The sequence below is a fragment of the Hyla sarda genome, chromosome 2, assembly GCF_029499605.1.
Source record: "Hyla sarda isolate aHylSar1 chromosome 2, aHylSar1.hap1, whole genome shotgun sequence".
Classification (NCBI taxonomy): domain Eukaryota; kingdom Metazoa; phylum Chordata; class Amphibia; order Anura; family Hylidae; genus Hyla; species Hyla sarda.
Window position 1 is genome coordinate 309,177,950 of NC_079190.1, and position 23,076 is coordinate 309,201,025.

Here is a 23,076-nt window from a genome sequence, read left to right on the forward strand (position 1 = left end):
CATGGGTGACAGATGGGTGTACATGGGTGACAGAGGGGTGTAGAGGAGTGTACATGGGTGACAGAGGGGTATAGAGGAGTGTACATGGGTGACAGATGGGTGTACATGGGTGACAGATGGGTGTAGAGGAGTGTACATGGGTGACAGATGGGTGTACATGGGTGACAGATGGGTGTAGAGGAGTGTACATGGGTGACAGATGAGTGTACATGGGTGACAAAGGGGTGTAGAGAAGTGTACATGGGTGACAGAGGGGTGTAGAGGAGTGTACATGGGTGACAGAGGGGTGTAGAGGAGTGTACATGGGTGACAGAGGGGTAGAGAGGAGTGTACATGGGTGACAGAGGGGTAGAGAGGAGTGTACATGGGTGACAGATGGGTGTACATGGGTGACAGAGCGGTGTAGAGGAGTGTACATGGGTGACAGAGGGGTATAGAGGAGTGTACATGGGTGACAGAGGGGTATAGAGGAGTGTACATGGGTGACAGATGGGTGTACATGGGTGACAGAGGTGTGTAGAGGAGTGTACATGGGTGACAGAGGGGTGTAGAGGAGTGTACATGGGTGACAGATGGGTGTACATGGGTGACAGAGGGGTGTAGAGGAGTGTACAGAGGGGTGTAGAGAAGTGTACAAGGGTGATAGATGGGTGTAGAAGAGTGAACATGGGTGACGGGGGCATAGGGGTGACAGAGGGTGGACATGGGTGACAGAGGGGTGGACAGGGGGTCAGAGGGGTGGACAAGGGGGTAAAAGAGGGACAGGAGTGACAGAGAGGGGTGGACTGGGGTAACAAAGGGACAGATGGGTGAACAGGAGGGTGGACATGGGTGACAGAGTAGACTACGGGGGTAGACAGGGGGGTAGACATGAGTGACAGGGATGGACAGGGGAGTGGACAAGGCAGACATGGATGACAGGAGGGTGGACATGGGTGACAGGGATGATAGGTGGGGGGACATGTGTGAGTGCGGGTGGACATGAGTGATGGGGGGTGGACATGGGTGACAGGCAAGGGTGGACATGGGTGACAGGCAAGGGTGGACATGGGTGACAGGCAAGGGTGGACATGGGTGACAGGCAAGGGTGGACATGGGTGACAGGCAAGGGTGGACATGGGTGACAGGCAAGGGTGGACATGGGTGACAGGCAAGGGTGGACATGGGTGACAGGGGGGGTGGACATGGGTGATAGAGATGGACAGGGAGGTGGACCAGGCGGACATGGCTGACAGGGGGGGGGGTGGACATGGGTGACAGGGGGGGTGGACATGGGTGACAGGGGGGGTGGACATGGGTGACAGGGGGGGTGGACATGGGTGACAGGGGGGGGTGGACATGGGTGACAGGGGGGGTGGACATGGGTGACAAGGGGGGTGGACATGGGTGATAGAGATGGACAGGGAGGTGGACCAGGCGGACATGGCTGACAGGGGGGTGGACATGGGTGACAGGGGGGGGGTGGACATGGGTGACAGGGGGGGGTGGACATGGGTGACTGGGGGGGTGGACATGGGTGACTGGGGGGGTGGACATGGGTGACTGGGGGGGTGGACATGAGTGACTGGGGGGGGTGGACATGGGTGACTGGGGGTGTGGACATGGGTGACTGGGGGGGTGGACATGGGTGACTGGGGGGGTGGACATGGGTGACAGGGGGGGATTACATGGGTGACAGGGGGGGGTGGACATGAGTGATAGAGATGGACAGGGAGGTGGACAAGGCGGACATGGCTGACAGGGGGGGTGGACATGGGTGACTGAGGGGGTGGACATGGGTGACGGGGAGGGTGGACATGGGTGATGGGGGGGGTGGACATGGGTGACGGGGGGGTGGACATGGGTGACGGGGGGGTGGACATGGGTGACGGGGGGGGGTGGACATGGGTGACGGGGGGGGGTGGACATGGGTGACGGGGGGGGGTGGACATGGGTGACAGGGGTGGGTGGACATGGGTGATAGAGATGGACAGGGAGGTGGACCAGGCGGACATGGCTGACAGGGGGGGGTGGACATGGGTGACAGGGGGGGTGGACATGGGTGACAGGGAGGGATTACATGGGTGACAGGGGGGGGTGGACATGGGTGATAGAGATGGACAGGGAGGTGGACCAGGCGGACATGGCTGACAGGGGGGGTGGACATGGGTGACTGAGGGGGTGGACATGGGTGACAGGGAGGGTGGACATGGGTGATGGGGGGGTGGACATGGGTGACGGGGGGGGTGGACATGGGTGACGGGGGGGTGGACATGGGTGACGGGGGGGTGGACATGGGTGACAGGGGGGGATTACATGGGTGACAGGGGGGGTGGACATGGGTGATAGAGATGGACAGGGAGGTGGACCAGGCGGACATGGCTGACAGGGGGGGGTGGACATGGGTGACAGGGGGGGTGGACATGGGTGACAGGGAGGGATTACATGGGTGACAGGGGGGGGTGGACATGGGTGATAGAGATGGACAGGGAGGTGGACCAGGCGGACATGGCTGACAGGGGGGGTGGACATGGGTGACTGAGGGGGTGGACATGGGTGACAGGGAGGGTGGACATTGGTGACGGGGGGGTGGACATGGTGACGGGGGGGGGTGGACATGGGTGGACATGGGTGACGGGGGGGTGGACATGGGTGACAGGGGGGGATTACATGGGTGACAGGGGGGGTGGACATGGGTGATAGAGATGGACAGGGAGGTGGACCAGGTGGACATGGCTGACAAGGGGGTTGATATGGGTGACAGGGGGGGGTGGACATGGGTGACAGGGGGGGGTGGACATGGGTGACTGGGGGGGTGGACATGGGTGACTGGGGGGGTGGACATGGGTGACTGGGGGGGTGGACATGGGTGACAGGGGGGTGGACATGAGTGACAGGGGGGGAGTGGACATGGGTGACTGGGGGTGTGGACATGGGTGACTGGGGGGGTGGACATGGGTGACTGGGGGGGTGGACATGGGTGACAGGGGGGGATTACATGGGTGACAGGGGGGGTGGACATGAGTGATAGAGATGGACAGGGAGGTGGACAAGGCGGACATGGCTGACAGGGGGGGTGGACATGGGTGACTGAGGGGGTGGACATGGGTGACGGGGAGGGTGGACATGGATGATGGGGGGGTGGACATGGGTGACGGGGGGTGGACATGGGTGACAGGGGGGTGGACATGGGTGACGGGGGGGTGGACATGGGTGACGGGGGGGTGGACATGGGTGACAGGGGTGGGTGGACATGGGTGATAGAGATGGACAGGGAGGTGGACCAGGCGGACATGGCTGACAGGGGGGGGTGGACATAGGTGACAGGGGGGTGGACATGGGTGACAGGGAGGGATTACATGGGTGACTGAGGGGGTGGACATGGGTGACAGGGAGGGTGGACATGGGTGACGTGGGGGGTGGACATGGGTGACGTGGGGGGTGGACATGGGTGACGGGGGGGGGGTGGACATGGGTGATGGGGGGGTGGACATGGGTGACAGGGGGGGGTGGACATGGGTGATAGAGATGGACAGGGAGGTGGACCAGGCGGACATGGCTGACAGGGGGGGTGGACATGGGTGACGGGGGGGTGGACATGGGTGACAGGGAGGGTGGACATGGGTGACGGGGGGGTGGACATGGGTGACGGGGGGGTGGACATGGGTGACGGGGGGGTGGACATGGGTGACAGGGGGGGGTGGACATGGGTGATAGAGATGGACAGGGAGGTGGACCAGGCGGACATGGCTGACAGGGGGGGTGGACATGGGTGATGGGGGGGTGGACATGGGTGACAGGGGGGGGTGGACATGGGTGACAGGGGGGATTACATGGGTGACGGGGGGGGGTGGACATGGGTGATAGAGATGGACAGGGAGGTGGACCAGGCGGACATGGCTGACAGGGGGGGTGGACATGGGTGACGGGGGGGTGGACATGGGTGACAAGGGGGGGTGGACATGGGTGACAGGGGGGGGTGGACATGGGTGACAGGGGGGGGTGGACATAGGTGACTGGGGGGGTGGACATGGGTGACTGGGGGGTGGACATGGGTGACTGGGGGGGTGGACATGGGTGACGGGGGGGTGGACATGGGTGACGGGGGGGTGGACATGGGTGACGGGGGGGGTGGACATGGGTGACGGGGGGGGTGGACATGGGTGACGGGGGGGTGGACATGGGTGACGGGGGGGTGGACATGGGTGATGGGGGGGTGGACATGGGTGACAGGGAGGGATTACATGGGTGACAGGGAGGGATTACATGGGTGACAGGGAGGGATTACATGGGTGACAGGGGGGGGTGGACATGGGTGATAGAGATGGACAGGGAGGTAGACAAGGCAGACATGGCTGACAGGGGGGGTGGACATGAGTGATGGGGTCGGGGGGGGGGGTAGAGGGTGGACCTGGGTGACGGTGGGGGGATTTAGACAGGGTTGAGAAGTTGAACAGAGTGGTTGAAAGGTTACGGTACCTTAAGCAAGCCGGCCCGCGCAGCTTGCAGTTCCACAGGAGGCACGGGAGTCCGGCGCAGGTGCAGCTCGTTCCGCCCCAGGCAGGCACCATATCCGGCTCACTGCGCCGCAAGGGAGAGGGGGACGCAGGAGACGGAGAGTGAAGGAGGGGGACGCGGGGGACACAGGGAACAGAGGGGGGAAGGAGGGGAACACGGGTCACGCGGCAGACGGAGGGGAACACAGGAGATGCAGGGGGATGCTGTACGCGCACTGCGCACGCAGACTTCCCTTCCCCCCTGCGCCGTCAGGCCGGGGCGGGACATTTAAAAAAAAATAATAGTAAAAAATAAAAAAAATCACGGCAAAATCCCGCGGCACCACGGGCAGAAAACTTCAGAAGCTAATAACTATTGGAAGGATTGAGATTTTTTAATAGAAGTAATTTACAAATCTGTTTAACTTTCCGGAGCCAGTTGATATATATATAAAAAAGGTTTTGCCTGGAATACCCCTTTAAAGCTGAAGATTGGTATTCTGAATCCACTTTTAAGACTTTTTATTTTAACTCATTGGGGACAAAGGGTGTATGCATACGCCCTCGTGTCCCGTCACTTAAGGATGGAGGGTGTATCCATACGCCCTCCGTATTTCCGATCACCTAAGCTCGCCGGGCGGTGATCGGACCGGGATGACTGCTGATATCTATCAGCAGGCATCCCGTGGCAATGCCTAGGGGGGTCCTGAGACCCCCCCATGTCGGCGATCACAGCAAATCGCAGATCAATTCAGACCTGCGTTTTGCCGCGATCCGGGCAAATCGGGTCACTGGTGACCCGATTTCCCGGAAAATAAGCATGATCGGACCTGTCAGAGACAGGTCTGACCAGCCTAAAGGATAGAAGCGAGGTGGCAGTGTTGCCACCCCCTCCTATCCCCTGCCATTGGTCGGTCAGGCTGACCACCAATGGCAGGAGGGGGGCGGGGGGTTAGAGTTCATTTCCCCCCGCTCTGCCCACCGATCGAAGTCGGTGCAGAGCGGGGGGGGGAACACGGGCGGCGAGGAGGGAGCATGGTCCGGCTTACCCGGACCTAGGGAGGCGGCGGAGGCGGCATCCCGGAGCAGCGGCTGCAGCAGGTGGAACAGCAGACGGAAAGTGCCGTGGAGAAGGCTGCAGTGAAGATCGCGATAAGTGATCTTCACTGTGGCCTTCTAAAAGCTGTAAAACTACAACTCCCAGCATGCCCACACAGCCAAAGGCTGTGTGGGCATGCTGGGAGTTGTAGATTTGCAACATCTGGAGGGTCACAGTTTGGAGACCACTGTGTAGTGGTCTCTAAACTGCGCTCCTCCAGATGTTGCAAAACTACAACTTTCAGCATGCACTGACTGTCTGGACATGCTGGGAGTTGTAGTTTTGCAACATCTGAAGTGGCACAGTTTGGAGACCAATATATGGTGGTCCCCAAACTGTAGCCCTCCAGATGTTGCAAAACTACAATTCCCAGCACGGCCAGACAGTCAGGGATGCTGGGCATGTAGTTCTGCAATATCTGGTCCTTCAGATGTTGCAGAACTACAACTCCCAGCATGCCTGGACAGTCTAGGCTACAGGGCTACAGTTTGGAGGCCACTACTTATCGGTCTCCAAACTGTTCTTCCCCAGTTGTTGTATAACTACAACTCTTATCATGCTCAGACTGTCCAGGCATGCTGGGAGTTGTAGTTCTGAAACATCTGATGGGCCAGATATTGCAGAACTACACACCCAGCATCCCTGACTGTCTGGCCGTGCTGGGAATTGTAGTTTTGCAACAGCTGTAGGCACGCTGGTTGGGAAACACTGAGCTAGAGTCTGTTTCCTAACTCAGTGATTCCAACCCGTGTGCCTCCAGCTGTTGCAAAACTACAACTCCCAGAGTGCACTGGCGGACCGTACATGCTGGGAGTTCTAGTCTTGCAACAGCTGGAGGCACATGGGTTGGAATCACCGAGCTAGAGTCTGTTTTCTAACTCAGTGGTTCCCCACCAGTGTGCCTACAGCTGTTGTAAAACTACAACTCCCAGCATGTGAGGTCTGTCAGTGCATTCTGGGAGTTGTCATTTTGCCACAGCTGAAGGTTTGGGGCGCCCCACCCCATGTGAATGTACAGGGTACATTCACACGGGCGGGTTTACAGTGGGTTTCCTTCAAGGAAACTTACTGTGAACCCCTGCCTGTGTGAATGTACCCTAAAAACACTACACTACACTAACAAATAATAAAAAGTGAAACACTACAGGAGTCTGTCTGTATGTTAGAAGTGGTATGAAAGTAAGTGTGAACGATGCCATAGTGTGTGATGATTCTGAGGATGTGGAATCACTGTGGGTAGAATTACAAAAGGAGGGAAATACTGAAAAAATAATACTTGGTGTAATCTACAGACCCCCTAATATCACTGAAGAGATAGAAGGTCGGCTGCATAAACAAATAGAGAGGGCCGCCCGGGCAGGTACAGTGGTAATAATGGGAGATTTTAACTATACAGATATAGATTGTGGTCCGGGGTTGGCTAAAACTACAAAGGGGCGACAATTCCTAAATTTATTGCAGGATAATTTTATGGGCCAGTTTGTGGAGGACCAAACAAGAAGTGATGCCTTGTTGGATCTGATGATTTCCAACAACGCAGAGCTGCTTGGTAATGTAACTGTGAGGGAAAACCTTGGTAATAGCGACCACAATATAGTTACTTTTGACTTAAAATGTAGAAAACAAAGACAGACGGGGAAGGCAAAAACATATAACTTTAAAAAGGCAAACTTCCCTGGGCTGAGAGCTGCACTACAGGACATAGACTGGGGGGCGGTGTTCTCAAATACTGATACAAAAGGGAAATGGGACATCTTTAAATCAACTCTAAATAACTATACAGCTAAATATATACCAAAGGGGAACAAATATAAACGATTAAAACTAAATCCTACATGGTTGACAAATGATGTTGAAAGAGCAATAAACAACAAAAAAATAGCCTTCAAAAAATACAAATCTGATGGGTCAGCTATAACATTTAAACAGTACAAAGAGCTTAATAAAATCTGTAAAAATAAACAGCAAAAATTCAAAATGAGAGACAGGTGGCCAAAGAAAGCAAAACTAATCCTAAATATTTTTTTTAGATATATAAATGCAAAAAAAAACAAGGACAGAGCATGTAGGACCCCTTAATAATGAGGAGGTTGTCACGGGTGAACAAGAGAAGGCGGAGCTACTGAATGGGTTCTTTAGTTCTGTATATACTAGGGAAGAAGGAGAAGCTGACATTGGACAGGTCAGTGCTGGTAACACATCATGTAATGTACTGAACTGGCTTAATGTAGAGATGGTACAAGGTAAGTTAAGTAATATAAATGTAAGCAAATCTCCAGGGCCAGATGGACTACACCCAAGAGTTCTTAGAGAGGTAAGTTCAGTTATATCTGTACCCCTGTTTATGATATTTAGAGATTCACTGGTGTCTGGTATTGTGCCAAGGGACTGGCGAAAGGCGAATGAGGTGCCAATCTTCAAAAAGGGCTCTAGGTCTTCCCCAGGAAACTATAGACCGGTAAGTTTAACGTGCATTGTGGGTAAATTGTTTGAAGGACTTATAAGGGATTACATACAGGAATACATAGGGGATAATTGTATTATACGTGATAACCTGCATGGGTTTACTAAGGATAGAAGTTGTCAAACCAATCTAATTTGCTTATATGAAGAGGTGAGTAGAAGCCTTGACAGAGGAATAGCTGTGGATATAGTGTTTCTGGATTTTGCTAAAGCATTTGATACTGTCCCTCATAGATGTCTGACAGGTAAGTTAAGGTCTTTGGGTTTGGAAATTTTAGTTTGTAACTGGATTGAACACTGGCTCATGGATCGTACCCAGAGAGTGATGGTCAATGATTCGTACTCTGATTGGTCCCCGGTAATTAGTGGTGCACCCCAAGGCAGGGGCGGACATATCGCCTGTGCAGCAGGTTCAGCTGCACAGGGGCCCAGCGTGTGAGGGGGCCCGCCCTCACAAGCTGGGCCGGTCCTACCATCGGACCCAGTGCACAGGGCCACCATCAGGGGGTAAACCCATACACTTGTATGGGGCCCAGAGCTTCAGGGAGGCCCGGACGTCCCTGTACTTTTTTTTTTCCGGCTAGTCAGTGAGTGACTGTGACTGTCACTCACTGACTCCTGGCTGGGTACCTGTCAGAACTATGACCGGGCCTCATAGTCTGGGGGGCCCGCAGGACTATGAGGCCCGCTCTTTCTAGGGCGCAGGCCCCTTAAGAAGTACGGCAGGGCCGGACAGGCCAGGGGCTGATGGGAGTCGACGTGCCCCACGCAGGCACGCACGTCTACTCCAGTCACCTGACCTGTCCCGGCGCGATCTCCAGTCCAGCAGCCTCCCGACGGATCCTCCCCGTGCAGTGGAACACTGTGACAGGAGCAGCAGCTGCACCGAACCCCGGCAGGGTAAGTGAACGGGGGGGTTGGATGGGGGCTATGTTGTTTGCAGACTACAATGGTGATGAGAGGTGCAGGGGAACAGGTGCTTGGGGTGTTATAGGGGTGATGAGAGGGGGGTTATGGGGGGGTAATGAGAGGTGCACGGGGGTGTTATGGGGGTGATGAGAGGTGCATGGGGAGGTTATGGGGGTGATGAGAGGTGCATGGGGAGGTTATGGGGTGATGAGAGGTGCAGGGGGGTTATGGGGGTGATGAGAGGTGCAGGGGGGTGTTATGGGGGTGATGAGAGATGCAGGGGGGTTATGGGGGTGATGAGAGATGCAGGGGGGTTATGGGGGTGATGAGAGATACAGGGGGGGTTATGGGGGTGATGAGAGATGCAGGGGGGTTATGGGGGTGATGAGAGGGGGGTTATGGGGGCGATGAGAGATGCAGGGGGGGTTATGGGAGTGATGAGAGATGCAGGGGGGTTATGGGGGTGATGAGAGATGCAGGGGGGTTATGGGGGTGATGAGAGATGCAGGGGGGTTATGGGAGTGATGAGAGGTGCAGGGGGTGTTATGGGGGTTATGAGAGGTGCAGGTGGTGTTATGGGGGTGATGAGAGGGGGGGTGTTATGGGGTGATGAGAGGTGCAGGGGGGGTTATGGGGGTGATAAGAGGTGCAGGAGGGTGTTATGGGGGTGAAGAGAGGTGCAGGGGGGTGTTATGGGGGTGGTGAGAGATGCAGGGGGGGTTATAGTAGTGATGAGGAGAGGTGCAGGGGGATTATAGTAGTGATGAGGAGAGGTGTGGGGGGGGTTATAGTAGTGATGAGGAGAGGTGTGGGGGGTTATAGTAGTGATGAGGAGAGGTGCAGGGGTTATAGTAGTGATGAGGAGAGGTGTGGGGGGGTTATAGTAGTGATAAGGAGAGGTGCGGGGGGTTATAATAGTGATGAGGAGAGGTGTGGGGGGTTATAGTAGTGATGAGAGGTGCCTGGGGGGGTTATAGTAGTGATGAGGAGAGGTGCGGGGGGTTATAGTAGTGATGAGGAGAGGTGTGGGGGGTTATAGTATTGATGAGGAGAGGTGCAGGGGGTTATAGTAGCGATGAGGAGAGGTGCGGGGGTGGTTATAGTAGTGTTGAGGAGAGGTTTGGCAGGGGTTATGGGGGTGATGAGGAATGATGAGGACACAGAGGATAAGAGGTATTATATTTAGTGGGTATAGTGTGTGGCAGGATTATATTTAGTGGGTACAGTGTATAGCAGTATTATATTCAGGGTACAGTGTGTGGCAGGATTATATTTAGTGAGTACAGTGTATAGCAGTATTATATTCAGGGTACAGTGTATAGCAGTATTATATTCAGAGTACGGTGTGTGGCAGGATTATATTTAGTGGGCACAGTGTATAGCAGTATTATATTCAGGGTACAGTGTATAGCAGTATTATATTCAGGGTACGGTGTATGGCAGGATTATATTTAGTGGGCACAGTGTATAGCAGTATTATATTCAGGGTACAGTGTATAGCATTATTATATTCAGGGTACAGTGTATAGCAGTATTATATTCAGGGTACAGTGTGTGGCAGTATTATATTTAGGTTACAGTGTGTGGCAGTATTATATTTAGTGGATACAGTGTATAGCAGTATTATATTTAGTGGGTACAGTGTACAGCAGTATTATATTCAGGTTACAGTGTCTGGCAGTATTATATTTAGGGTACAGTGTGGGGCAGTATTATATTTAGTAGGTACAGTGAATAGCAGTATTATATTTAGTGGGTACAGTGTATGGCAGTATTCTATTCATGGTACAGTGTGTGGCAGTATTATATTCAGGGTACAGTGTGTGGCAGGATTATATTCAGGGTACAGTGTGTGGCAGGATTATATTCAGGGTACAGTGTGTGGCAGGATTATATTCAGGGTACAGTGTGTGGCAGGATTATATTCAGGGTACAGTGTGTGGCAGGATTATATTCAGGGTACAGTGTGTGGCAGGATTATATTCAGGGTACAGTGTGTGGCAGTATTATATTCAGGGTACAGTGTGTGGCAGGATTATATTCAGGGTACAGTGTGTGGCAGGATTATATTCAGGGTACAGTGTGGGGCAGTATTTTATTTAGGTTACACTTTCTGGCAAGGTTATAATGATTATTGTCTTCATGCAGAGGATGAGGATCTGCTGACAAAGTGAGGAGCCAATGATGTCCGGATGTCAGACTCTGCAGAGAAGATGGAGCTGGAGGAAGACCTGGTCTCTGGACGAGATGAAGAAGAAAAGATTACAGAGAAGATATCACTTAAGTCAGAAGACGTCACTCAGGTCACTGACATCATTGTGTGTTCTTATGACTGTCCCATCAGAGCTGTAGTCACTTGTAAGTTCTGCAGTGATGATGGGTAAAACTGTGTCCAATCTGTGTCTCTTCAGCTGTTACAAAACTACAACTCCCATTGCCAGAGGCTCTTCAGACATGATGGGAGTTTTAGCTTTCCAACAGCTGGAGAACCACTTCAACCAAGGTGATCGGTGGGGGTCTCAGGCCTTGAGTTGTGTAAGGGGCCCCGAAATTTCTGATGGCAGCCCTGCCAGTGCACATATGACAGGGAAACCAGTCTTGCCCAGTCACTAAACTGCTACTTACATCTGCCCATGGGGACTTCCTGGCTGAGGTGCGTGCGGTGAGTGACGTCATCGCAAGCACCTGGACCCTGACGTCCAGCGCAGAGCGTTCGATAACGTCACTTATAGCGCACACCTCTGCCAGGAAGTCCTCTCAGGCAGATGTAAGTAGTGCAGGCAAGGTAAGAGTGTGTGGGTGAGTGAGAGTGTGTGTGTGTTTGTTTGTTGGGGTTATCCTACACTACCTTATGTGGGGAATCTATGCTACCTAATGTGGGGAATATATGCTATGCTACCTAATGTGGGGAATATATGCTACGCTACCTAATGTGGGGAAATTATGCAATGCTAACAAATGTGGGGAATATATGCTACATAATGTGAGGAAACTATGCTACCTAATGTGGGGGAACTGCTGCCTACCTAATGCAGATTAATGTGAGTTGCAGTGCAATTTTATGGCATATTACTTTTTTTTTGGGGGGGGGCCAGGCACATTCTTTGCACAGGGGCCCTCTGTTGTCTGTGTCCGCCCCTGAGGGGTTCTGTACTGGGCCCACTGTTGTTTAATTTATTTATCAATGATATAGAGGCTGGCATTGACAGCTCTGTTTCTATCTTTGCAGATGACACCAAGCTTTGTAGCACGGTACAGTCTATAGAGGATGTGTATAGGTTACAAGATGACTTGGATAGACTAAGTGTCTGGGTATAAACTCGGCAAATGAGGTTTAATGTGGATAAATGTAACGTTATGCATCTGGGTACTAATAACCTGCATGCGTCGTATGTCTTAGGGGGGATTAAACTGGCAGAGTCACTGGTAGAGAAGGATCTGGGTGTACTTGTGGATCACAGACTATAGAATAGCATGCAATGTCAGGCTGCTGCTTCCAAAGCCAGCAGGATATTGTCATGTATCCAAAGAGGCATGGACTCGAGGGACAGGGACATAATACTCCCCCTTTATAAAGCATTGGTACGGCCTCAATTGGAATATGCTGTTCAGTTTTGGTCACCTGTCCAAAGAGACGCGCGACTAAACTAATATGGGGCATGGAACATCTTAGCTATGAGGAGCGATTAAAGGAGTTACAATTGTTTAGTCTTGAGAAGAGACGTTTAAGGGGGATATGATAAATGTATATAAGTATATAAATGGCCCATACAAAAAATATGGAGAAAAACTGTTCCAGGTTAAACCCCCCCCAAAGGACGAGGGGGCACTCCCTCCGTCTGGAGAAGAAAAAGTTTAGTCTCAAGGGGCGACACGCCTTCTTTACCATGAGAACTGTGAACTTATGGAACAGTCTACCTCAGGAACTGGTCACAGCAGGAAAAATTAATAGCTTTAAAACAGGGTTAGATACATTCCTGGAACAAAATAGCATTAATGCTTATGAAGAAATATAAAATCCCATCCCTTCCCCAATATCGCGCCACACCCCTACCCTTCAATTCCCTGGTTGAACTTGATGGACATATGTCTTTTTTCGACCGTACTAACTATGTAACTATGTAACCCCCTTACACGTCGCCCCCCCCCCCCCCCAATAAAAATGAAAAAATGTCTCATACGGCAGTGTTTCCTAAACAACACATGCAGCTGTTGCAAAACCACAACTCCCAGTGTTGCCGGACAGCCATAGACTGTCCTGGCAGGCTGGGGGTCTTGCAACAGCTGGAGGCACCGTGTTTGGGAAACACTGCTGTAGAGTTTTGGTGGAGACAAGCCCCATCCTTGTAACTGGTTCCACCCCTATTGCAAATTCCTAATTTAGGCCTCAAATGCGCATGGCGCTCTCTCACTTCAGAGCCGTGTCGTATTTCAAGGCAACAGTTTTGGGCCACATATGGGGTATCTCCGTACTCGGGAGAAATTGCATTACAAATTTTGGGGGGATTTTTCTTCCATTACCCTTTGTAGAAATGGTAAATTTGGGGAAAAACACTGCACTTTAGTGCAAATTTTTTTTTTTCATTTACACATCCGAATTTAACGAAAAGTCGTCAAACACCTGTGGGGTGTTAAGGCTCACTGGACCCCTTGTTATGTGCCTTGAGGGGTGCAGTTTCCAAAATAGTATACCATGTTGGGTTTTTCTACTGTTCTGGCACCATTGGGGATTCCTAAATGTGACATGCCCCCAAAAACCATTTCAGCAATATTCACTCTCCAAAATCCCATTGTCGCTCCTTCCCTTCTGAGCCCTTTACTGCGCTCGCCGAACACTTGACATACACATATGAGGTACTTCCTTACTCGAGAGAAATTGGGTTACAAATTTTGGGGGGCTTTTTCTCCTATTACTCCTTGTAAAATTTCAAAAACTGGGTCTACAAGAACATGCGAATGTAAAAAATTAAGATTTAGAATTTTCTCCTTCACTTTGCTGCTATTCCTGTGAAACACCTAAAGGGTAAACAAACTTTCTGAATGTCATTTTGAATACTTTGAGGTGTGAAGTTTTTATAATGGGGTAATTTATGGGGAATTTCTAATATGAAGGCCCTTCAAATTCACTTCAAAACTGAATTGGTTCCTGAAAAATTTAGATTTTGAAAATTTTGTGAAAAATTGGAAAATTGCTTCTGAAACTTGAAGCCCTCTGATGTTTTCCAAAAGTAAAAACATGTCAACTTTATGATGCAAACATAAAGTAGACATATTGAGGGACATTTATCAATGTTTGCTTATGTATTCTTTTTTTTAGTAATTTTTTCCTTACTTTTTTTTGCTTATGTGTGACTTATTTATCAACTGGTTTCAGCCTGTTGATAATTTTCTTTCACGTAAGCAATTTTCCCTTTTTTACTTTGGTAGTAGCTTTTTCTGCTCCATGTTTGAGCTGGAGTAAATTTAGTCAATTTTTAACCCTGTTGCGTCTTTTTTTTGCGCAGTTGCTACTGTCGCAGTTAATAAATACCTGACTACCAGTAGTCCATTTTAAAATTATTACTACGTAGTTAATTTTTGGAAAACTTCGCTTTCCAGTCAAACTGTCGCACGGAAAATCGCATAGTCGCAGTTGCGACAATTTTACGACAATTATAGTAAAGAAAACCTGACTAAACCCATTGATAAATGTCCATAATAGTATTTGTGAATCAGTATATCATTTATTTGGAATGTCTGTTTTCCTTACAAGCAGAGAGCTTCAAAGTTAGAAAAATGCAAAATTTTCAATTTTTTCATCAAATTTTGGGATTTTTCCAAGAAATTATGCAAGTATCGACAAAAATTTACCACTTACATAAAGTAGAATATGTCACGAAAAAACTATCTCGGAATCAGAATGAAAATTAAAAGCATCCCAGAGTTATTAATGCTTAAAGTGACAGTGGTCAGAATTGCAAAAAATGCTCCCGTCCTTAGGGTTATAATGGGCTCCGTCCCCAAGGAGTTAAACCTGAACCTTATATGATTGTCGTGTAATATTTCGTGTAATATTTCTTATATTTACACGATAGCCAGGGGGAGAGAAGCGGCGCCGACAGCCAGGGGGAGAGAAGGGGCAGCGGCACCCATTGCCGGCGCCGCTGCCCCGTTGCCTCCCCCATCCCCGGTGGCATAATTACCTGGGTCGGGTCCGCGCTGCTGCAGGCCTCCGGCGTGCGTCCCCTGCGTCGTTGCTATGCACGGCGCGGCGCACTGACGTCATGCGCCGCGCCGTGCAGCACATAGCAACGACGAAGGGGACGCACGCCGGAGGCCTGCAGCAGCGCGGACCCGACTCAGGTAATTATGCCACCGGGGATGGGGGGAGGCAACGGGGCAGCGGCACCGGCAATGGGTGCCGCTGCCCCTTCTCTCCCCCTGGCTATCGGCGCCGGTACCGATAGTCAGGGGGACAGAACGGGCACCGATAGCCAGGGGGTGAGAAGGGCCGGCAGTAGGGCTCTAGACCCCAGGGAAGGCAGGGGGAGAGAAGCGGGCAGCGACGGCCTCTCTCCCCCTGCCTTGGGCGGTATCGGCGTAAAACACGCACATAGACTTTAGGCAAAAAATTTTATGTTAAATTTTTTGTTATACGCCGATAAATACGGTAATAATTGTCTGCGTCCTTAAAGGGGTACTCCGGTGAAAACCTTTTTTCTATTAAATCAACTGGTGGCAGAAAGTTAAACATATTTGTAAATGACTTCTATTAAAAAATCTTAATCCTTCCAGTACTTATTAGCTGCTGAATGCTACAGAGGAAATTCCTTTCTTTTTGGAACACTGATGACATCACGAGCACAGTGCTCTCTGCTGACATCTCTGTCCATTTTAGAAACCATGCATAGCAGATGTATGCTAAGGGCAGCATGGTGGCTCAGTGGTTAGCACTGCTGCCTTGCAGTGCTGGGGACTTGGGTTCAAATCCTACTAAGGACAACAATAAATAAAGCGTTATTATTATTATAATAATGTCAGCAGAGACAACTGTGCTCGTGATGTCATCAGAGAGCATTCCAAAAAGAAAAGAATTTCCTCTGTAGTATTCAGCAGCTAATAAGTACAGGAAGGATTAAGATTTTTTAATAGAAGTAATTTACAAATATGTTTAACTTTCTGCCACCAGTTAATTTAAAAGAAAAAAGGTTTTCACCGGAGTACCCCTTTAAGGCCCAAATGGGCTGCGTCCTTAAGGGGTTAATGGCATGATTGCATCCAATACTCCACATTCTTCTACTTTATATATTTTGATTGTTCTTCTACATCCATATATGGTGTTTGGCTTCTAGATCTTAATTTCTTCAGTTCTCCGTTTTGTTCCTCCAATTCATCTACTTCAGCTTCTAGAACATCTTTATGGACTTCCTATTTATTGTAATGAACTGTTTCATCAAAGAAAGAGGAATATTATAGGATGTCACCTGCTCATATTACCTATGTCCTATTCTTATTGGCTGTTAAGATACCACAGCATGTTCAGCTGTACTGTTCAAGTTTTTTCTTTTCATATTCTGTTAACTATTTGTTTGCTACTTTAAGTAAAGAAAGAGTACAAAATGCAATAATGTTCATCTCCTGTCTTTAATAAAAATCCATATTTTCCATCATTAGGACTAGGAAAATCTAACATTTTTTTACAATTCTTTATCATCCGTTTGCACACGTTTGTTTCCTGTTCCGTTTTTTTGACGGGAGAAAAGCAGTATTTTTTCTCCCGTCAAAAATAACAGAATAGAAACGGTTATTATGAACTTAACATTGAAGTCTATGGTAAATGGATGAACCTTTAATGCTATCCATTTGCCCCAGGTTTATAATATCCTTTTCTTAAAGGGGTAGTCCAGTGGTGAAAAACTTAAGTTTGAGATCGCGGGGGGTCCGACCGCTGGGGCCCCCTGCGATCTCTCTGTACGGGGGCCTGGCTCTAAGGCCAGATAGTGGGTGTCGACCCCCGCACGAAGCGGCGGCCAACACGCCCCCTCAATACATCTCAATGGCAGAGCCGGAGATTCCCGAAGGCAGCGCTTCGGCTCTGCCATAGAGTTGTATTGAGGGGGCGTGTCGGCCGGAGATCGACACGCCCCCTTCCCGCGGGCTGTTGGGGCTCCATACAGGAGATCGCGGGGGGCCCCAGCGGTCGGACCCCCCGCGATCTGCAACTTATCCCCTATCCTTAGTGTCACCACTGGACTACTCCTTTAACTGTTATTACTTCTGAGCATGCTCAGAAGAGGTGACATCAGCAGTCTCCTGCAGTGCTGAGGCACTACTACTACTCCCATCAGGAACAGTCTCATTTCCATGATGGGAGTAGTAGTTCCCCCAGCTGCTGGAGTCTGCCGGCGGCTGAGGAGGCTACATTAGTGTTTGTACTACTACCCCCATCATGGAACAGAGTCTGTTTGCACCGGGTCTCACTTCTGAGACCTGATGCGATCAGCAGTTATAAAGCAGGGGAGCAGGTAACATGCTGCGCTCCCCTGCAATGTATGCACTACTGTGTAAACTTTCATTTTGAAACTCCCCCGCTGGGAGCCCTGAATGGCCAGCACCGAGGAGCCATTCAGGGCTCCTGGCGTAGTTTTTAAACTACTACTTTGACCCCCAAATGTATGCCCCCATGCATATTTATAATAATTCATTGGCCCCAGTGTGTTTATAATAATTTATTGGCCCCAGTGTGTTTATAATAATTTATTGGCCCCAGTGTGTTTATAATAATTCATTGGCTCCAGTGTGTTAATAATAATTAATTGGCCCCAGTGTTCTTATACTTATAACCCTCCAGTGTCCTTATTTCCCCTCCCGCTGCCTGCTCCTCATCTTCTTAGTGCAGGGCAGCAGCAGGGACATGTCGGGAACTGGTGGTGGTGAATGAATGAAGCCGACATGTCCCACCGACAATTTATTCATTCATCGCCGATGCCCGACATGTCCCCACTGCTGCCCTGCTCCTACCGCAAAGAGCACACTGCCGGGACATGTCTAATCTCTGCTGCTCCTCACCGTCGGGGAGGAGCAGGGCAGCAGCGGAGACATGACGGGCAGCGGCGGTGAATGAATGAATGAAGCCTACATGCGGGACATGTCGGTTTCATTCATACATTCACCGCCGCCGGTTCCCGACATGTCCCTGCTGCTGTCCTGCTCCAAAAAGATGAGGAGCAGGCAGTGGGAGGGGAAATAAGGACACTGGGGGGAATAAGGATAAGCACACTGGGGCCAATGAGTCTCAGAAGTGAGACTCGGTGCCATCAATCCCTTATCCCCTGTACTACTACCCCTAAATGGAAAAGACTAATATAGCCTCCCCAGCTGCCTGCAGACTCCCGCAGCCAGGTAATTACTACTACTAAACATGGAAAGGAGTCTGTTCCATGATGAGAGTAGTAGTAATCTGGCTGCGGGAGTATGCAGGTGGCTGATACAACAGCCAGCCATGTGAATGTAGCCTTAGCTGTACGGTCACCATGGTTACACTACACAGGTGCAATCTCCTGCACTCATCAAGAACAGTGTTTGAATTTTACACAGTTCAAAGTTTGAAATGTGCTGGGAAGTATTTCTGGATATTTTAGACGCGGAGACCCGAAGACCCCGAACCGGTCTCCTGTGGGACCGTTTCCCTTTGAAAATATTTTAACCCCTTAACGATCAAGGACGTATATTTACGTCCTTGACCGGCTCCCGCGATATAACGCGGGGTCACACAGTGACCCTGCATCATATCGGGTCGGTCCCGACATGTATCTGAAGCCGGGACCCGGGGCTAATAGCGCGCGGCAGCGATAGCAGTGCCGCGCACTATTAACCCTTTAGACGCGGCATTCAAAGTTGAACGCCGCATCTAAAACGAAAGTGAAAGCTGCCCGGCTGCTCAGTGGAGCTGAACGGGACCACCGCAGTGAAAATGCGGTGTCCCAATCAGCTGGGACATGAATGGAGGTCCTCTTATCTGCCTCCGGCATGTCCCTTCGGCGATTAATTGCTCCAAGCCTGAGATGCAGGCTTGAGCAATTGACCGCCGAAAACACTGATCACTGCAAAGCTATGGCTTTGCATTGAACAGTGCTGGCAATCAGTGTGTGCAGTGCTATAGGTCCCTATGGGAGCTATAAGACTGCAAAAAAAAGTGTAAATAAAAAAAACACCATGTAAATAAAAATAAATTTAAACATATGTGGTATCGTCGCGTGCGTAAATGTCCGAACTATAAAAATATATAATTAATTAAACCACATGGTCAATGGCGTCCGCGCAAAAAAATTCCAAAGTCCAAAATAACATATTTTTTGGTCGCTTTTTATGTCATGAAAAAATTTATAAAAAGCGATCAAAAAGTCCGATCAATACAAAAATGATACCGCTAAAAACGTCAGATCACGGTGCAAAAAATTAGCCCCCATACGCCCCCATAGGCAGAAAAATAAAAAAGTTATAGGGGTCAGAAGATGACAATTTTAAATGTATAAATTTCCGTGCAAGTAGTTTACGATTTTTTCCAGAAGTACAACAAAATCAAACTGATATAAGTAGGTAATCATTTTAATCGTATGGACCTACAGAATAAAGATCAGGTGTCAATTTTACTGAAAAATTTACTGCATAGAAACGGAAGCCCCCAAAAGTTTTTTCTTCAATTTCATCGCACAATGATTATTTTTTCTGTTTCGCTGTAGATTTTTGGGTAAAATGACTGATGTCACTGCAAAGTAGAATTGGTGGCGCAAAAAATAAGCCATCATATGGATTTTTAGGTGCAAAATTGAAAGGGTTATGATTTTTAAAAGGTGAGGAGGAAAAAACGAAAGTGCAAAAACCGAAAAACCCTCAGTCCTTAAGGGGTTAAAGGAAATATCACAAGCGGTCCATAAACATTACATTGTTTTTAAAAGGTACATGGAACAGGTTTTAAGTATCCCAGAGACTGGTGGCAGAAGCAGTTAATGCTTTCTGACACTCCTTGATGTTCTATATTTGCATTACAAATTTCGGCAATGCGCAAAGTTTGACAGCGTAAGCAAACCTTACGCAGGAAATAAGTGTCCACTGAATTTTTCACTCCACAGTGAATAAACAATAGACACTATCTGAAAATGTTCCACCAATAAAAGACGCAATGAGTGACACTGCGCAAAATTATGCATCAAAAAATAAACATCAAAACATTGATAAATGTCCCAGATATTGTATACAGATCTCTGTACAGCTGGTATCTACAGCTATATGGGCAATGTATATAATCACTTATATAGTATACAGATCCAGTATAGTATACTGGTCTGTGTATAGAACTTTTGTTCAGTACAGTATGGCGGTATTATCCAGTTATTGTGTGGTAGTATATATTGTCTCCTTGTATATCGGTATTATTGGTCATGGAAATAATTTTACCTATTTTACCTATGTTAAAGTGTTTCCTACATATATAAATTTTAGTTTATTTTGTGTGTGGAATTTTGGTGGAATAGGGGTGTGGCAGAAGTGTGACCAGCAGCCGAGCCTTGCAGGGGGCCCTTGCCTTTTTTTTTCTGGTAAGGGGCCCTGAGTGTTTTCAGGCCCCCCCCCCCAGCCTATAGGCATATATAGGTGCCACTTGAATATGCTTTGTGGGTGGCACAGGTCACTGCACCTCATTGGCTATTGTAGCTGGTTCCGGAACACTATTACAGTCACAAATCACTACTGTCTTTACAGGCCCTATAGGCATATATAGGTGCCACTTGAATACGCTTTGTGGGTGGAACAGATCAATGCACCTCACTGGAGCTGGTTCAGGAACACTATTCAATTCAGGAATATGCAGGAATAAGCCTTGAGAAAGGCTTTGGATTTGTGGTAGCAACAGATGAGCCCTTCAGAGGCTGTAGTTAGGATGTCCCCTTATATGCTGTGTTGGTGTATAGGAGCCCCTATAGGATTCTTTTTGTATGTAATTGAATCCTGTTCACACACACAAATGGTCTATTTTTCTAATCACTAACTGTACCTATTTCTTTCCTCTTTCTAATCTTCTCTTTCTAACCACTAACTGGGGGGAATTTATCACTGATTTTATCCTGGTTTTGTGGTGTATATTTGTCTCACAGTTTGTCTCAGATGCTATTTTGAGACTTTTAATTGCGACTTTTGCTTTAGAAGGTTTTTGTAAAAGAACATACCAAGTCATGATTTCAATTTTCATCATACAGTGGTAAGGAAATCATGATGTGCAACTTTTCAGTTTGTCGCATCTTTTGTTGCAACTGCGCAAAATTAGGTGCAAATCTACACCAGCCCTGACTTGGCTAACAAAACTGACTGCAAACAGAACAATTAAATAGTCACACATTTTGTCACACGTTATAAAAAGTCACACAAAAAGTCGGAGGGGGCACCATACAAAGTGATCAGCACCAGATTTATCACTTGCCCTGCACCATGTAATAAATCTGGTTGTTACGCCTAGCGCTCCGGGTCCCCGCTCCTCCCCGGAGCGCTCACGGCGTCTTTCTCCCTGCAGCTCCCCGGTCAGTCCCGCTGACCGGGAGCGCTGCACTGTCATGGCCGTTGGGGATGCGATTCGCACAGCGGGACGCGCCCGCTCGCGAATCGCATCCCAGGTCACTTACCCGTTCCCGTCCCCTGCTGTCATGTGCTGGCGCGCGCGGCTCCGCTCTCTAGGGCGCGCGCGCGCCAGCTCCCTGAGACTTAAAGGGCCAGTGCACCAATCATTGGTGCCTGGCCCAATTAGCTTAATTGGCTTCCACCTGGTCCCTGACTATATCTAACCTCCTCCCATGCACTCCCTTGCCGGATCTTGTTGCCCTTGTGCCTAGTGAAAGCGTATTGTGTGTCTAAAGCCTGTGTACCAGAACTTCTGCTATCCACCCTGACTACGAACCTTGCCGCCTGCCCCCGACCTTCTGCTACGTCCGACCTTGCTTCTGTCTACTCCCTTGTACCTCGCCTATCATCAGCAGTCAGAGAGGTGACCCGTTGCTAGTGGATACGACCTGGTCACTACCGCCGCAGCAAGACCATCCCGCTTTGCGGCGGGCTCTGGTGAAAACCAGTAGTGACTTAGAACCGGTCCACTAGCACGGTCCTCGCCAATCCCTCTCTGGCACAGAGGATCCACTACCTGCCAGCCGGCATCGTGACAGTGGTGCATGTACACAGTTTCCACCACATGAATTAATGGGGTAAAAAGACGTTCACCTACACCATTCTTGATAAATAGCCCCCACGTCCCTATGTCTGCCTCTCTCCCTCTCTGTGCCTGCTCGTTGCACAACTTCTCAGCGCTGTGAACGTGGTGGGTTACATCAGTGGCCTTTTTACTGTGTCCCTGGCTATGTCCTATTGGCCTTTATGCTGACTGACACATGAAAGCAGCCAATCACATCATAGACCTGGGTTATTATATGATCTGCTGCCTTCCCTATGTCATCTCACCTCCCCCTGCCCGCCCTGCTTCTTCTCTCCGCCAAAAAAAAACATTGTCCTGATACCCATTGCAACCAATCACAGCATAGCTGTAATTTTTCAATAAACTGCTGTGGTAAAATGTAAACTAAATGATGATTGGTTGCTATGGAAAACTAAATCAGATTTACTATTAGATAGTTTTGATGAATGAGGCCCAATTGTTTTCTGCCATATTTGTAATTGGTTTATATTAGTAAAATAGCTGGGTAAATGCCATTTAAATGTACATTATATACATCATTGTTGTGAAGAGTTGTTAGTTTCACCTATAAAAAAGGATTTTACCTTCAAAATTTCTTGGTGGTTTTCTGAGGAATATAATCTTCCATCCCGCACAATATCCTCAACTAACTGTTCATAATCCTCTAAATCAAAGAAGAACAATTAATTTTGGCAGAATTTTTATGTATACAACATTTACATTAAAAACACCTCTAATTTCTTCTAACACATGTGTCTTACCATCATATGTTACATAAGGCACTTGAAAACCACGAGCACTGTTCACCTCATTGCTTTTGAAATGGACCCAAAGTTTGCGTGAGCGTGCTGTGAAGGCAATTGGTCTCTCATAGGTCTGGCAAGTCTCATAGGTGGTAATTGAGGAAGGGGAGGCTG

The 23,076-nt window shown here is 49.1% G+C and overlaps 1 protein-coding gene across 1 annotated transcript in view; it reads right to left on the reverse strand.

Annotated features, from left to right (window-relative positions):
• The window catches only part of SCUBE3 (signal peptide, CUB domain and EGF like domain containing 3), a 1,482,089-nt gene that overhangs the window by 173,895 nt on the left and 1,285,118 nt on the right, over positions 1-23,076 (reverse strand). The window contains exons 24-25 of the mRNA XM_056557668.1: positions 22,921-23,073; positions 22,744-22,823 (exon numbers count right to left, since the gene is read on the reverse strand). Of these exons, the coding sequence (XP_056413643.1) occupies positions 22,744-22,823; positions 22,921-23,073 (233 nt within the window). The remainder of the gene's footprint in view (positions 1-22,743; positions 22,824-22,920; positions 23,074-23,076) is intronic.